The sequence below is a fragment of the Mytilus galloprovincialis genome, chromosome 12, assembly GCF_965363235.1.
Source record: "Mytilus galloprovincialis chromosome 12, xbMytGall1.hap1.1, whole genome shotgun sequence".
Lineage (NCBI taxonomy): Eukaryota > Metazoa > Mollusca > Bivalvia > Mytilida > Mytilidae > Mytilus > Mytilus galloprovincialis.
In genome coordinates this window covers 36,446,591-36,465,124 of record NC_134849.1, presented here as the reverse complement: position 1 = coordinate 36,465,124, position 18,534 = coordinate 36,446,591, and the positions used below count along the sequence as shown (strand labels likewise).

General features: G+C 31.7%; 1 protein-coding gene across 1 annotated transcript in view; it reads left to right on the top strand.

Annotated features, from left to right (window-relative positions):
- LOC143055701 (furin-like protease kpc-1) overlaps positions 1–18,534 on the top strand; it is a 32,537-nt gene extending 14,003 nt beyond the window's left edge. The window contains exons 7-20 of the mRNA XM_076228859.1: positions 3,334–3,593; positions 3,985–4,188; positions 5,304–5,407; positions 5,857–5,966; positions 7,284–7,401; positions 7,854–8,164; positions 8,402–8,467; positions 9,197–9,306; positions 9,847–9,920; positions 10,740–10,915; positions 12,101–12,221; positions 15,209–15,231; positions 17,422–17,524; positions 17,831–18,534. Of these exons, the coding sequence (XP_076084974.1) occupies positions 3,334–3,593; positions 3,985–4,188; positions 5,304–5,407; positions 5,857–5,966; positions 7,284–7,401; positions 7,854–8,164; positions 8,402–8,467; positions 9,197–9,306; positions 9,847–9,920; positions 10,740–10,915; positions 12,101–12,221; positions 15,209–15,231; positions 17,422–17,524; positions 17,831–17,903 (1,853 nt within the window). The 3' untranslated portion in view covers positions 17,904–18,534. The remainder of the gene's footprint in view (positions 1–3,333; positions 3,594–3,984; positions 4,189–5,303; positions 5,408–5,856; positions 5,967–7,283; positions 7,402–7,853; positions 8,165–8,401; positions 8,468–9,196; positions 9,307–9,846; positions 9,921–10,739; positions 10,916–12,100; positions 12,222–15,208; positions 15,232–17,421; positions 17,525–17,830) is intronic.

The following is an 18,534-nucleotide window of genomic DNA, read 5'->3' as shown; positions in this document are numbered from 1 at the left end:
CTATTTTTTATATCTCTTATCGAATGCCTTATTTTTATTCAAATCACACTTTAATCAAATTAGAAGCTGTTTAAAAATGACGTGATACATATTTAGACCATTTAGAATCTGAAAACAGTATACACAACAATATGTATGTTCCTGTTATAATCAAAGAAAGCCAACGTGATTGATGTTATTATGATATTGTAAAACTAAAACCATAAGTTATTGTTGCTATAATGAAAAACAAAATTGAAAGTCCTTGTACGTTAAAAGTGACACGTGTAATTGGCATACAGATGTTTATTTTATTAAAGGGGCACTAGCTACGAGATATATAAAAAATCTTAAGTAAGATTTGTTTTGTTCAATCAATAATGAAAGTGAAATAGTGAAACAATAATTCGCTTTTAGCAACCAAAATGGTTCAATTTTATCAAATTAACCGAAGAAACATTGATAATTACTTATTCACTTGCAACGATTAGTCGACTTCATTAAATCCGTATTCATGTGATCTTCAATTTAACCCATACCTAGAGATTGACAACGCATGCATTATACGTGTACAGGTTATTACAAAAAAAAGAATGTCAACAATGAAAGTGAAACTGCGGTAAATCATTTGATTACTGATTCGATCTATATAAAATCATTTTTATACGGTTAAAAACAATGATAAACATAAATTGTTAATCTATACGATCAAATCAAACAGACCTATAAAAATCCAATTGCACGTGTTGGTTTAATCTATTCATATCGTTATGTATGTTTACATCCCTTATATTGTCATCTGAGGTTAAATTAGTAGTTAATCATATGGCGTCTGGACTAAGATACACACGAAACGAACCTACATATTATCTACACCATGCTCTGTAAACTGTTTATTTTAGACTTTTGGTAGTTTGGATAAATGTTTTACATTGTTATAAATCAAATATGAGAATTTGAGTCAAATCGGTGACCATGAATTTGACAGCTAGTGCCCATTTAAGGATTTATACTGATGTAAACAATTCCTTGATTGCTTAGTGGTTACAACTAGTGTGTTATATCCACAACCATATAGGTGCTCAATTCATTAAAGCGATGTTAAAAATGGACTAATTAGTTATCAAAAGTACCAGGATTATAATTTTATACGCCAGACGCGCGTTTCGTCTACATAAGACTCATCAGTGACTCTCAGATCAAAATAGTTAAAAGCCAAATAAATACAAAGTTGAAGAGCATTGAGGATCCAAAATTCAAAAAAGTTGTGCCAAATACGGCTAAGGTAATCTACTCCTGGGGTAAGAAAATCCTTAGTATTTCGAAAAATTCAAAGTTTTGTAAACAGAAAATTTATAAAAATGACCATATAATTGATATTCATGTCAACACCGAAGTGCTGACTACTGGGCTGGTGATACCCTCGGGGACGAAACGTCCACCAGCAGTGGCATCGACCCAGTGGTGTAAATAGTTATCAAAAGTACCAGGATTATAATTTTATACGCCAGACGCGCGTTTCGTCTACATAAGACTCATCAGTGACTCTCAGATCAAAATAGTTAAAAAGCCAAATAAATACAAAGTTGAAGAGCATTGAGGATCCAAAATTCCAAAAAGTTGTGCCAAATACGGCTAAGGTAATCTACTCCTGGGGTAAGAAAATCCTTAGTATTTCGGAAAAATTCAAAGTTTTGTAAACATAAAATTTATAAAAATGACCATATAATTGATATTCATGTCAACACCGAAGTGCTGACTACTGGGCTGGTGATACCCTCGGGGACGAAACGTCCATCAGCAGTGGCATCGACCCAGTGGTGTAAATAGTTATCAAAAGTACCAGGATTATAATTTTATACGCCAGACGCGCGTTTCGTCTACATAAGACTCATCAGTGACTCTCAGATTAAAATAGTTAAAAAGCCAAATAAATACAAAGTTGAAGAGCATTCAGGATCCAAAATTCCAAAAAGTTGTGCCAAATACGGCTAAGGTAATCTACTCCTGGGGTAAGAAAATCCTTAGTATTTCGAAAAATTCAAAGTTTTGTAAACAGAAAATTTATAAAAATGACCATATAATTGATATTCATGTCAACACCGAAGTGCTGACTACTGGGCTGGTGATACCCTCGGGGACGAAACGTCCACCAGCAGTGGCATCGACCCAGTGGTGTAAATAGTTATCAAAAGTACCAGGATTATAATTTTATACGCCAGACGCGCGTTTCGTCTACATAAGACTCATCAGTGACTCTCAGATCAAAATAGTTAAAAAGCCAAATAAATACAAAGTTGAAGAGCATTGAAGATCCAAAATTCCAAAAAGTTGTGCCAAATACGGCTAAGGTAATCTACTCCTGGGGTAAGAAAATCCTCAGTATTTCGAAAAATTCAAAGTTTTGTAAACAGAAAATTTATAAAAATGACCATATAATTGATATTCATGTCAACACCGAAGTGCTGACTACTGGGCTGGTGATAACCTCGGGGACGAAACGTCCACCAGCAGTGGCATCGACCCAGTGGTGTAAATAGTTATCAAAAGTACCAGGATTATAATTTTATACGCCAGACGCGCGTTTCGTCTACATAAGACTCATCAGTGACTCTCAGATCAAAATAGTTAAAAAGCCAAATAAATACAAAGTTGAAGAGCATTCAGGATCCAAAATTCCAAAAAGTTGTGTCAAGTACGGCTAAGGTAATCTACTGCTGGGGTAAGAAAATCCTTAGTATTTCGAAAAATTCAAACTTTTGTAAACAGAAAATTTATAAAAATGACCATATAATTGATATTCATGTCAACACCTCATAAATATGGATGTATGTCATCGCTCGTTTTATAGTGGTACCATGCATCCACTGTTATGATGATTGACTATGAAAATACGCGCGAGTTCAACCCTTCTTTTGAAACTCGTTATTTGAGAGGATAAATGATCGTTAGTTAATGGTTATAAATGATGCTAGTTATCTAAAGTTAACACCGTGGTCAGTGGATTCTTAAAAATCATCTACAGTAAGAAAAATAAACTAACGTCAGAGCAAGGGGTTAAATACAAATTATTATATGAAACTACATGTATGCACAATTGTTAGCCAGATTTCCTTGCAATTTCTGATATTTTAAGTTTACAGTTGTAAGATTTAATGTCGTTTTCAAATGAATTTTACTTTGAACGTAAAAATTGGATTACTTTCATATAAATGAAAAATGTATGTCACCGATGAGTCTTATGTAGACGAAACGCGCGTCTGGCGTACTAAATTATAATCCTGGTACCTTTGATAACTATATATATATGCATATTATTTATTTTTGGCAAAGTTTTTATAATTTATTTTACAGGAGTCCAGTTACTTAGTGTAAATGATACAGATGATTCGAAGAACACATTTGATTCAGGCGGTTTACGTACATCCAGTGGAGATGATACTAATGATGCAGGCAGTATAGAAAACATAGTTGATTCAGATGAGGCGTCTGCCCTCCAACATAATAAATCAATTGTTGAAATATACTCTAATAGCTGGGGACCGATCGATGGAACTGGATTTGAAGGTCCGGAAGCAATAACAGAGAACGTTCTCCGCAATGGAGTAACTAATGTAAGTGTGACTGCTAAGCATATTCATGGCTCACAATCATACAAATAAATTAGCCGGATATCGGACACCACTTGGGAAAACAACAGATAGACTTCGAATGACCAATTACAACATAATCAAAAGAACTAGATAACATAGATTTATGGAACCATTTACACTTAAAGTTAGACCAAAGAGAATTTAAGGGCAGTATATCTAAATATTCAAAGAAAGATACATTGTACTATTTTGTACCAAAAAGTCAAATAACAAATGCTCCAAGGAAAATTCAAAACGGAAATACTTTTATAAAATTACAAATTCAAACGTCCAAACACATCAAACGAATGGCAAACAACCCCATGGGTTTGAACAGAACTTTTGAAACTTATAGTGCTTTTTTAATTTTAAGGGAAGAAACGGAAAAGGTGCCATTTACGTAATTTCAGCAGGAAACGGAGGAACAGATGATAATTGCAATGCAGACGGTTATGCAAATAGTAAATACACGATAGCTATAACCAGTGTACAAACTGGTAGAAATGCAAATTACGCTGAAGTGTGTGCAGCTGCACTAGCAGCAACATATGGTGGCAGTCATCAGGATAGATATTTGGTAAGTCATTGGTTGATAATCTTGCAAAATCTGAATTTATTAAATTTGTATTTAGTGATGTCACAACTTTAATTAATGGGATATCACCATTTTGTAAGTCAAGAAGTTAAGTTTCCTATGACACAGAATATTACTTTTGTAGCTGGTACTGTAAAAGAGGGACGAACGATACCAGAAGGACAGTTAAACTCATAGATCTAAAATTAAGGACAACGCCTGGCTAAAAATGAAAGACAAACAGACAAGCAATAGAACACATGACACAACACAGAAAACTAAAGAATAAGCAACACGAACCCCACAAAAAACTTGGGGTGATCTCAGGTGCTCTGAAAGGGTAAGCAGATCTTGCTCCACATGTGGCACCCGTCGTGTTGCTTATGTTATAACAAATCCGATAAATAGCCTAATTCGGTAGGTCACATAAATGAAAGAGAAGGGGATTGTAGTTATCACATAGGAAACGTACCCGATATCATTTGTGAAACGATTATTTCATAACGGTCAAACAACTCGTGATGGCGTCCGTAAAATTTACGAAGGGATGATTTCAACTTCACCATTTGGAAATCTTGGTGTAATAGCTTCATTGTGAGCAGCAACCCTCTATCAAGAAAATCATGATAGGAAATGCAAGCACGGGTATATCGTATCAATTGAGAAATATATACCCCGTATGCAGGTGCTGCTGTAATGTTGCTACTTAGAAATGTAAATGGTAACATTTCAAATGTAATTGCCTTTTGTTTGAATATCATTATTGTGTTCCTCAGTATGGATTTTCGGTCAGAAAAAAATTGTTTAAAAATGCAAGCCGAAAGCAAAAGACATAAATGTTGAATTTTGAAGGAAAATATGTAAAGTTTAAAGCTTTTATAGATTATTTTAATTATGTATGCTCCTTAAACGTTTAATTTTTTCGTTTATTATTTTGTTTAAATTCTTTAATATTTGACAAAAGGGATAGCTTACTTTAATCGTATGGGTTAATTAATGACTGCAGTAACATATAGTCGAATATTCCAACACCATTTGGTGTCTGGCGGGAACTTATCTCACTTGCAATTAAATCATATTTTGTTTAGTTTTCATAGTGTATTGATTAATCATTTTAGACAACAACAGATACTGATGTGGGTTGTATAAGCGATGATATTGCGGGAACTTCTTTTTCAGCACCAATAGCATCTGGTATTATTGCCATGGCACTTGAGGCAAAGTATGTTTTGACAGTGTTATCGAATAAAAGCTCTTAAACTAGGTTATTTTCATCTTAGTCAAACATGTTAATTTTTCTTATGATTGGGCAACACTTATTTTAAGATCTGAAAACCGCATTTGATTGCTATGTATAGTTGTAGTATCGAATTAAAGTTAAAAAAAATCTACCTGTCCTGGTATAACCAAAGATTCTTGGAGATTTTCTTATTATTGAAGTGTTGAAAATGTTAGTTATTACTAGTATAGTAGGACTTTGCTAACTTTAGATACCAAACTAGATAAAAATATCAAACTTTATTTAATGTGTTGTTCTGTCACTTGTTCAATATTTTTATCTATTTGAATTCTTCGATTAGTTATTCCATAAATCATCTCTGATTGTGATTATTCGGTAGTATCTTTATGTTGATATCTACTTTTTTAATATTCCCACCATTATACTTGTAGTTCTAATTTGACATGGAGAGACATTCAACATCTTATAGTGTTGACTTCAAATAGGTATTTATTTACTGATACCTTTTCTGGGTGGTCAACAAATGGAGCTGATCAAGAGTGTAAGTTTGAAAACATCATATAAATAAAGGCAACAGTAGTATACCGCTGTTCGAAACCCATAAATCGATAGAAAAAAAACCCAAATCCGGGTTACAAACTAAAACTGAGGGAAACGCATTAAATATAAGAGGATAATTATGCCGTTTAATTCATTACTCAAATTAATTCTACCAATCATTGAAAAATGAGTAACAGAAGATATGGTATAACTGCCAATAAGACAACTCTCCACTAGAGACTTAATGATATAGAAGTTAGCAACTATAAGTTACCATTCGTGCTCCAACAATGAGCAAACCCATACTACATAGTCAAACTCTGTATACATAAATCTACCTCCAATTGCACTGTTGTCTGCATGTTAAGTATTGTTCAGTTAATCTTTGTAAAACAAACCAACAAAAACCCGAAACCCAAGAAACTGTTAAATGTCTGTTCGTTATTTTATTATCAAAATTGGTACAAGGGTAGACCAGAAATGAATGTCTTTTACAAAGACCAAGAACGGAATGACATCAATCATCTCCATTACTTGCGGAAAATGCAACAAGAAGATATCATGAAGGAAATTTTAAGATGTATCCGACTCTGCACATGCAAACTTATTTGTGGTTGCGCTTAACTAAGTTTAGTTTATAGAATTCAATCCTACTGCAAGAGAACGTAATCCGTAAGATAAAAAACAGTAACGGTTCCAAAATTAACATATATACAAGAATAATTTGAGTATTTTAGATGAAACGTTTAAAAAATAGTCATTAAAGGTAGAATCACAGAACGTTTCACACAGGAAATGCATGCATTAACGAAACTGAAAGAAACAAGATAAGAGACAAAATGATGCAACAGTTTACAATATAATTCGATTTCAAATTTAAAACTTACTGTGTAATAATGAAGGCAAAAACCCAAACTTTAAAAGCAGAATTACAATTAAGTGTTCAAAAAGAGTGAGCATTTCAGAATTTTCTCTTCACTTGTCTTTATTTATATAAAGTTGTTTTGGTTTCATTATCTATTTAAGCGCTTCGGACTCTTGAAGTGTATAACGTGTTATTTTCAAAAAATCGTATTGCAGAATGTCGATTCAAATAATCGCTTCATGTCAAAATCATTTAAAAATTCAATTGCAACACAAACGAACAAACATAATTCAAATAAAACGATTAGTCATGTTGATTTACTGGATTTGTTTTCCGTGATTAATTTAGTTTCTACACATATGATAATTTTTATTTACATGTATTCCATAACATAAAAAAAAATACATAAGTGTAACGTTCTTAGGTATATTCACTTAATTGTTATCATATTAGTTAGCCAGATACTAGGTTTTGGTCTTATGGACGCAGAGGCTATGGTGTCATTGGGTTCAAAGTGGACATCAGTGTCACAGCAACTAACTTGTAAATCAATTACAAATTTTGTAAATGTGTAAGTATTTCCTTTGATTATTCAATCAAAAAAGTCTTAATAATCATTATTTACCATTTTTTGTGTATACATAGGTGCATTTATAAGTTGATCTTTTTTGTCATATATTGTTTTATTCTTGGTTAAAAGCATATGACTCATATTTCAGTGCGTTTTAAAAGTAGTATCTTAAACGTGAAAGAGATGCGAAAGTTACCAAAGTGATATCCAAAATCATGAGTCGAAAATAAACTGACAACAACTGATAAAAATAGAACACAAAACACAACATAGAAAACTATAGACTAAACAACTTTTTGCCGTATGTCAATAATTCATTCAAGATGTTATCGTTAGTGGCAATATTGGAGGCTTTTGTCTTTTCGACGTTATCCATAATTCATTCATAAAACCGACTTTAATCCTAAAACATAATGTTAGCAATGTATCAAGACGAAATGGTTATATTGTAGGAGCACGACGACGTCTACATTAAATAATTCTGTTGATATTTCCACTGAAGAATGTCTAAACATAGCATATTTGGAACATGTGGAAGCAGAAATAACCTTTTCGTATACCGGTTATAGAGGTGTAATTCAATTGTACTTGATTTCACCCGCTGGAACCAAGAGCAACCTACTACACTACAGACCCGAAGATGCAGAAGATAATAAAGATGCCGGAAATCACACTTGGACTTATATGTCGGTACATTTTTGGGGTGAAACTGCAAGTGGATCTTGGGTCTTGCAAATAAGTTCAAACCACTCTAGTGTGACAGGTAGATCTTTTTCTATCAAATATCAAAAAATAGTTTTAGAACAAAATAATATATACAACAAACCAAACGACGATAGTTTTATTTTATATATAGATTTTGTTCTGATTTTTAATAGTTCTATTATTTATATTCGAATACTTTAAAATTCAGATTTGTTTTAAAAACAACCAAATAATTTTTTCAAAAGCAAATAACCTTTTTGATGTATTGTAGTATCGTTATTTTGTTTACTTTCAGTAACCTTAGATGAGTGGTTTCTCAGATTGTACGGTCATGACGGTACTACAATAGACCCATGGAAGGGTATGATATATATATAGTAGTATACAAGGACTTCGTTTTATAAATCACATGATTATATTTAAAATAAATAGATTCTGTTGTCTCGTTTATTCTTATTTGTACCGATTTTCGTTGATTGATATTCAAAATTATTTTCATGCATTTGTGAAAAATATGTTTGTGTAATTTTGATTTTTTTCCAATGCAATTGGAAATTTGAACTTAACTGAACAGATAAAATATCATATCTCACTAATATAGATGATTTACAGAAATCAATTGATATCTCACCAGTACTTAATTGTTACTATGGTATAGACAAATTCATCTCATGACATGTTTTATCAGTAAAACTAATGCTTCACTGAAGTGTTCGTATTAGGTTGTTGTATTAAGATATTTGCTCAAAATTAAGACATTTATTCGATGCATCGTGTAGGAAAAATGTGTTGCTCTATGTATTTTTGAAGGCCCTTGCACAACAACACTATGATATGTCACGTGGTGAGGTCACTTGGTGTCCTGTTGCAAGGGAAAACGAAAACCCTTATGCAATACAAATGGTTAAAATGCCCGACTCTTTATCGCCGTCAACCCTTTCCTTGCAGAACGTATAATGCATTTATTGATAATGTGTAAATAAACTCATCATTTATACCAAGAATACATTTGGTATTTACGCCAGACGAGCGTTTCGTCAACAAAAGACTCATCATGATATGTAATAGTTAATTATCATTTCTATTTTAGTTGCAATTTACAGAGTGGTATTTTCAATTGAGACCCCAGCCTATCAGACTTCAGACAGTGCTACAATGAATAACCAATCATCTATTGAATATAAAGATATAAAAGCAGGAGTAAGTCTGCTATTGCAAAACATTGAAACAAACTACACTGTTAAAAAGAGAGAAAAGGTCACAATTGATTAAAAAAGATAGGCGACAGATACCAAAGGCCTGGCAAAAAAACCTGAAAACTTCCATGGGAAATGAAAAGAAAAACAACAGTTCTCAAAACACAACATAGAAAACTAAAGAATGAGCAACACAAACCCTACAATAAAACCGGGGGTTATCTTAGTGTTAGCAGATCTTGCGCCATATGTGGCACCCATCGTGTTGCTTATGTAAGTAAAAACCCAGTGATAATAAAATTGAGAAAAGAAATGGGGAATGTGTCAAAGCGACAACAACCCGACCATAGAGCAGACAACAGCTGAAGGCCGACAATGGGTCTTCAATGTAACGTCTAATTCGGTAGCTCACATTAGAAGAAAAAAGGACAGAATAGTTTTTATAAAAACTGGGACATATCCGTCCTAAAAATTTCCAAAATGCTCTATAAGTTTGTGTGTTATTCATATTTTGATTTTAATTATCCTTTTCTTACATTTTCAGCTTGAAAGATACTGGTCGAATGAGCTTGGTCAAGGTTTTTATTGTTTATCATTAAATAGATTAACACCAACACAGTAAGTAACGACACAAACTATAGTGAACAATAAAATGTCTTTCCATAGGAGTTTAGACTAATTGTGTTGATATGAAAGACAAAAATATCTTAAAATACTTGAGGTACGAGGAAACAGCTACAATGTAGCATAAACAAGGATTTTAAAAATATATGGTTTCTATTTACATTTCCTTGCAATGAGGGAGATGTTTGGCGTCCTCTTCAGTACCGATGTCGTATATTTTTTACTGATCAGAAGATAATTTGAGAAAGATGTCATTTTCAATCAAGCATGATAGCTTTCTATCAAATTACTGCGTCAGATTAATATTGACAAAAAAGAGAACGGGCAAAGAAAAACAAGTTTCTGAGTGATTTTCTGACAACATATATGTACAACAACCAAATAAAAAAACAGCTTCACAAACAACACTTGATATTAACGTATTGTGCATTGGAATTGTCTTGAGAATTATCTTGAAACACGATATTAAGGAAGCATCTATATGTAAAAAAAAATAATACAATGGCTGTGTAGGAAACATGCTTGAAATTATACCCATATAAAAATAAATATTACGTCAAAAACGAACTGGTTAAAAGTCTTGCAATTCTAGTCAAGTAAGAACCGAGTCAAACGCAGTAGAGTAAGATACAAAAACATATCTTCTAAGCTTTGTATATATTGTATACTTGTCGATTTGTTTCAGTTATGTCTGCTATTAACGTTGCATCCTCATTGACGCGTTTTTTTAAAGATATTTTTATACATATTCTGTTTCTTTTCTTGCTAAGGAATTTGTTCAATCTATTTGAGATTGACTTTTATTGTTGATAGGAATGGTTCTATTCTTGTTGATCAGAAGGTTTACACAAGAAACGACAGCGTGAATTCTTTCGTAAAAACCTGCTACGACCTTGTGAATGGTAACAGTTCCCTCAGATTTGGACGAATTACCTCCTTAAAAGCATCAACTGCTAATATTTCGAAATACAAATTGCATAAAAATACAGGTACATGTATATATTATATTTTTGTTGTAAACAAAGGAATTAATGCATCATTTGCAATCGAAATATATGTTCATTTATTTCTATGCGATAATCAAGTCTTATGTGATATCGAACAGGTTCTAAAAAGATCTTATTGAACAAAAAAGGAAATTGTATTCTAATTGTTTTAATCAAACAGAATAGGGCACAAATTGAAACTACCCAAACCAGAATCAATAAAACTTTTCACTTTGCCCATGTTTAAAAATGTATGTATATTCAGCATCTTCCTTCTTAGTATTAAAATAAGGAGATGTAAGACTACTCTTGAAACTACGTACATGATATATTTTTGTTGTTTTCATTTGATTATTTTGTGAAATTAGATAATGTGTAAGTATATAAAAAGGAGACGCAGGGTAAGATTAAAAGGGTTACCGAACCCATGTCGTTACTGAAAGACAAAAGCATATTGGCTAATTGTACACAATAGAACCAGACAAACCAACGTTCACAAAACAATAAAAACAGAAATAAGAAAACTCGGTGAGTGTCGCTTTTCGTCCTGTTTCTAAAGCTTATACAAATATATTTGATTTATATTGTATATGTATTGGTCATATAAAAATAGGAGGATGTTATTTGCCAATAAGACAACTTGCCACCAGGGACCATTTTATATAGACGTTAACAGCTCACCATAAGTTCTCCAATAATGCGCAAACTCCATTGCGTAAAGTCATCTATAAAATGCCCCGAATATCAAATGTAAAACATTTCAAACTAGACAACTAACGGACTGATTTGTTTATAAACATAATAAACAAAATAAAAATATATTTATTTACTGGTAAGGAAAATCCTTGTTTTTAAAATTCCAATAGGGAACATACTTTAAATAATTGTATCAATAAACCAATTTTTTAGACGTTTCGGCCATTGTCCTTCTTCAGTTCTTTATTTTTCTCCACAAGTACATGGCTGACATTTCATTTGTATTTTCTTTTTCAATCATTTAAAAGATGTTATAGATAAATTTCCTTGGAAACGTCATAACTTCACAATACTTTAAGTCACAATATGTTAAGGACAACTCAGGAAATAGAGTGTTCCCCCATTTGACCCCTCAATATTAAACCCATTGTTAAAAAAATGTGTCCACTTCTTATAATCAAAACTGTGTGATTATTTGTTTATTTTTTGCAGTGGAAATATCAAACGTCACAGAGATAAATGAGTTGTGTTCCATTCGCACTTCATTGGTACCTTGTTATTCTAGCCAAGAATGTGAAATTTCAAATGACAAACCATCTTGTATTTTTAAACAGTAAGCTTTTTTTCAATAGATGAAAGTTACTCACTAGCGTTTGAAACACTACAAACCATTAAAAGTCTGAAATGGCCTATATATGTACTCGACTGTATTGATTTTTACTCGACCAATCTGAATTCGTCTGAGATTTACTTGTTAATACTCGACTGTAGTCTGAATCATACTTAACAGTCTGAATGTGTACTTGACCAGTATTTAACCGTTTTATACGAGTCTGAACCGTACTCGACCTAGTCTGAACCGTACTCGACCTAGTCTGAACCGTACTCTACCTAGTCTGAACCATACTCGACCATGTCTTAACCAAACTAGACCTATTATTTGTATCTATCAACTGAATTTTATCAATATAGGATTTCTTTTTAATAAAAATGAAATTTGAACAACAACTTGAAATTAAAAATGTATTCAATACAGTATTGAAATTAAAATTTCACAATAATCAATAATAATATAACTTCAACTCAATATTAATCAACACTTACATAATAATATCAACTTTTAAAATATTAATAAAACAAGCTGATCAAATAATCTAAAAAAATGAATTGTGACTAATATTTTCAATATTATTCAAAATTTTATGAATATTTCGGAAGTATTTTATGGTAACTGGACTATTTTCACCATTAACTTAAGCCTATTATAGATTTATGGTGTCAGTTGAGTTCAGGTAATAATGCCGTGAATGTTTTTTTTATTAAGATATATATAAAATAGTATATGAAACAACTTAATAAATTTAAAAAAAAAAATGAGAGCTTAATTGTTTTGTTTTATTAAACCATGAATTTTATATAATCATTATATTAGAATTTCCATAGCAATCCTTGATAACCTTTTCAAAAAAGGAAATGTACTCCAAAGTAACAGTAAAAAAAAATTTCAATTAATTTAAGTATTTTTTTGTTAAATTAACATGGCGTACATAAAGCACTTTAATATGTTCTAATTACCTCAGTACATGTCTGTTTTACAGGTAAAAAGTAAGCCCTATTTTCTTAAATTCGTATATTACTTATCTAGTACATACATGTATATTCGAAAGGCCTTGTTATTTAATTTAAGCAGGATGTTGCAATTTTGAATCAATGTTATTTAGAATTTAATACCTCTGACCAGGTGTGATCTTATTTATGAGTTTTCCCAAAGCAGAGGTTATACTTTATATTTCAACACTAATCAGAAAAACAATTTTATTTATTTATTTAATTTTATTCCTTTTTGATATAAGTTATAAATAATATACATATTTTGTTTTATCCTAAATATAATCAAAGATACATTTCTTTTATAAGGTTAAACTTTTTTATAAATTTTGTTGGCTGTTGTTATATATGTCAGTTAAAAAAGAAATTTATTTTAACAGTTAAAAAAAGTAGAGATTTTTGGTCTACTATGGTTCAGACTGGTTGAGTATTGTTCAGACCTTTGGTTAAGTATGGTTTAGACTGAAAAATAGGTCGAGTACATGTCGAGAATGGGTTAAGACTGTTTCAGACTGGTCGAGTAATAGTTCAGACTATTTTCAACCGCAAAGATAATGGTCAAGTACGATTCAGTACAGTCAAGTATGGTTCAGACTGGGGTCGAGTAATGTCAAGTAAAAGTCAGACCAATTCAGACTGGTCGAGTAAAAATCAGTACAGTCGAGTACAGATATAGGCCATTTCAGACTTTAATGGTTTGTAGTGAAAGTTAATAAATCTGTTTTAAGATACTGAAATGCTTACTGACTTTATCAAAACCGAAAGTTTAGTAAACTGTTTATAATTGTCAGGAGATGAAATCAATTTGATACCGTTTGAATTTGTTATTTTTACCGTGATAGATAAAAAAAAGTGTTTAAGGTGGTACCCAACACTTTTACTAACATTAATGTGGCTCGTGTAATTTTCATAAAATGTTGTCAAAGTATTTACTTTGACCCTTTAACAAAAATACGAAGATTTCAAAAATTTTTAACCAACAGTTTTGTCAGAAAATTACACTGGTTATATAGCAGTTTGACAAACACCAATTTTGATCATTGAGACGCTTAATATTCCTTTCACAACACAACGTAATTAAAACGTTCAGTTGACTTTACAGAGTTATCTCCCTGTAGTGTTAGGTACCACCTTAAAAAATACTGAATTCCAAGGCAAATTCTAAAAGGGGAATTCCATAAAAACTGAAAAGATCAAACACTATCAATCAACGGAATAAGTGAAAACAACTGTCACATTCCTCACTTGGTACAGGCATTTTCCTTAGGAAGAAAATATTGGTTTTAAACTGGTTTTATAGCTAGCTAAACTTACCACTTGTTTAACAGTTGTGTATAGTTGCGGTGTATTGACAAAATTGGGTAAGCAACTAAAAACAGACATAATAGGTTATAGTGCCAATAATTAGGATTTAGCAACAAAAACTGTGAAAACATAAACCAAAAACAGAAGAGAACAAAAGAATAGAAAAACAGTCGTCATGTTCTTAATAGAAAAATCTTCAGGGTTTGAATAAGAATTATTTGTTTTTTTAATATTTACTAGTTACTTTTCACTTTTTACAACAAGTTTTTATGTCAATATTACTGTTTTCTTTTACTTTATATGTGCTGTATTTATAGATTATCGTTGATCATCTCAACGAGATTGATTTCTCGCTCGAACCGGTACTATGAGTTAAGATGACCAATGATAATCTGTTGATCGCTTTTTTACATATGACGACGTCAATTTCATGTCGATTTCATTAGCAACGCCACATGTTCCCTTAGTTTCTCGCGATAATTTGCATATCACTCGACTATGCTGAGAAAGGAAATTATCAGTTAGCAAGATCAAAGGATCATCGTAAAATAGCGATAATCATATATTGATAATGATGTCTACTTATATACATATCCTCATATGCTAAATTCAGTCTTGTTATCAAGTGTTGCAGGTTGTGGAGTTTTTCTCAATATGAAAGTAATTATTTCATTTTTTGTGTTTCAGGAACCAGCAGCAATCGGCATCAGGTATGTTATTTAAGCAAGTTCGCTCCTCGTGTTTTTGAATTTTTGCCAGATATTCGGAATCCTCTGGTTTTATTCATGTAGTGCCATTGACAAAAAAATGCTCATTAACTCCTATCTTTCTTTCTTTCCATTATTTATTTGAAAACCTTATAAAATCCTTGTTATTTTTTCATCGTTTTTGAAGGAAAAAAGGTGTCGATGTTAAATATATGAAAAGTCAAGAGAGAATTATTTCCCGCCAAAGTTGCAATGTCTTATATCTCGAAAGTTGTTTTTGCTCTTTTCGTTTCTTTATTTATATATTATCAATTTATAATAGTCTTTTTAAAGTTTGTTATTTTGAAACAGTGTAGCGAACATCATTAATTGTTATAATTAGAAATTGAAATAGAGGTAGAAGTAGTTGTTGTAGTATCAAAAGGTATAACAACGTTAAGATATAGTTAAGTTCGATAACCGAATGAAGAAACGTTGGTTAAGAAAATTTAAGATATAGGTAATACAATGTTTACAACCGAACAGGAACTTCAGATACATGTTCTCAAAGAAAATTACAAATATCATAAAAAATCAGACTACATATTATATAACTAGGTTAAAACAAAGAACTAAATGGATTGCAACAGGATTCACGTGTTAAAAACTACATGTATATAGAAGCATTATTTTACAATCAAGACCTGAAAAAAATTAAAGGCACAACCTACATTTTTTTTTTATCTTATGCACAGTTGTGTTAGACCAAGGACGTATATAAGATATACGTCCTTGGTAAGACATAAATATTATTTGCTTCCTATTTGGTTGTTATATGAAAGTCTTTCCTTTTTTTAACATACCTGGCCCAAAGGGCCAAGTGAGCTTTTCTCATCTCTTTGCGTCTGTCGTCGTTAACTTTTACAAAAATCTTCTCCTCTGAAACTACTGAGCCACGTTTAACCAAACTTGGCCACAATCATCATAAGGGTATCTAGTTTTAAAAATGTGTCCGGTGACTCGGCCAACTAACCAAGATGGCCGACATGGCTAAAAATAGAACACAGGGGTAAAATGCAGTTTTTGGTTTATATCTCAAAAACCAAAGCATTTAGAGCAAATCTGATAGCTGTAAAAATGTTAATCAAGTCAATATCTGTCTGCGCTGAAATTTTCAGATGAATCGGACAATCCATTGTTAGGTTGCTGCCCCTGAATTGGTAATTTTAAGGAAATTTTGCTGTTTTTGGTTATTATCTTGAATATTATTATAGATAGTGATAAACTGTAAACAGCAATAATGTTCAGAAAAGTAAGATTTACAAATAAGTCAACATGACCAAAATGGTCAGTTGATCCCTTAAGCAGTTATTGCTCTTTATAGTCAATTTTTCTTCGTAATCTTTTACAAAAATCTTCTCCTCTGAAACTGCTCGGCCAAATTAAAACAAACTTGGCCACAATCATCATTAGGGTATCTAGTCTAATAAATGTGTCCGGTGACCCCACCAACCAACCAAGATGGCTGCCATGGCTAAAAATATAACATATGGGTAAAATGCAGTTTTTGGCTTATATCCCAAAAACCAAAGCATTTAGAGATAATCTGACATGGGGCTTAAATTGTTTATCAAGTCAAGATCTATCTGCCCTGAAATTTTCAGATGAATCAGACAACCAGTTGTTAGGTTGCTGCCCCAGAATTGGTAATTTTAAGGAAATTTTGCCGTTTTTGCTTATTATCTTGAAAATTATTATAGATAGAGATAAACTGTAAACAGCAATAATGTACAGCTAAGTAAGACCTAAAAATAAGTCACATGAACAAAATGTTCAATTGACCTCCTAAGGAGTTATTGCCCTTTGTAGTCAATTTTTACCAATTTTCATAAAATTTGTAAATTTTTACTTACATTGTCCACTGTAACTACTGGGCTATAAATTCATTATAGATATAGATAATTGTCAGCAGCAAGAATTTTCAGTAAAGTAAGATCTACAAACACATCACCATCACCAAAATACAATTTTGTCATGAATCCATCTGTGACCTTTGTTCAATATTCACATAGACCTAGGTGAGTGACACAGGCTTTTAGAGCCTCTAGTTGGTACGTATCTTGGTCATCTTTCTTTATTTAAACATGTTTATGAAAGAATTACTTTCTAAAACTTATTTATCTTAGTCTAATATTTAACTAACTTTAAAAAAAGTTTCAGAGAATATTGGTGCAATTATTGGAGGGGTTTTCGGTGGTATGTGTGTGTTGGTTGGTGGATTCTTTGCCGCCATTTTTATTAGAAGACAGAAAAACAGGTATCAGAAAATATATTGTTAGAAAGTAGGAAGTGCATTCATTGGCATGTTTTTGTCTCGATATCGATAAATGCAGTGGAATTCGGGATCTAAGGATTTTATCGAAGGCAACGTCCTTAGTTTTTTTTGAAGATTTCGGAAATAAGCATACCTTAATGAAAGTATATACATGAGCATGGTGATTTAAGTCTGATTACTTTAGTTATTAAAAAGTTTCTGAATCAATTATGTGTCAAAGGGGACTTTTACAAAACAATTGTAACTGATTTACCAACAAACAATATTACATAAAATATGCATTTTTAGCGAACCAAGCGAGAACAAAAAAGAAAAGAAAGCAGACAGAGAGGTTAAATTGGATCACCTGACTAGTGCATAATTCGAACTATTCAATTCCATTTTAATCATTTGTAAAACATATACCAATTGGTATAAATTTACCAATAATTATCAATTATTGAACATTTATATATATTGTGAGGTATAGTATTACTATGTATTCTTTGTAATATTAACAAATATCATGAATGTAGTTCGAATTAATTGATGATCACTTTTCAAATGCTTGTATCTGTGTGTATAAAGATGTGATATTTATGTCATTTGTATATAGATTTCATTACCTCTGACCATACGAATGGCGTATGTATATATATATATTAACGATCTTAATTCAACGATTTGTGTATATGACCAACAAATTTCCTAAGAATACGTTTGTGGTACTTGCACGTGCTCAATATTTTCAAATGACAAATATGCAAATTGTGTCCGTCTGGTAGGACGATTTTTGTTTCGTAGACAATAAAAATATCCGCAAGTATTCATGAAATTAAAACAAAACGCACTTCGCACTTTAATAATATACATATATATATATTGTTTTAAATATATTTTTTCACTTTTTTGGTCTTTTGGAAAATGTTGTTTGTGCTGTATTTAGATCCTTCTACAACGAAATTTGTTTTACATGCACACGTATAAAAATTGCGGTTTTCATCCAACGCAAT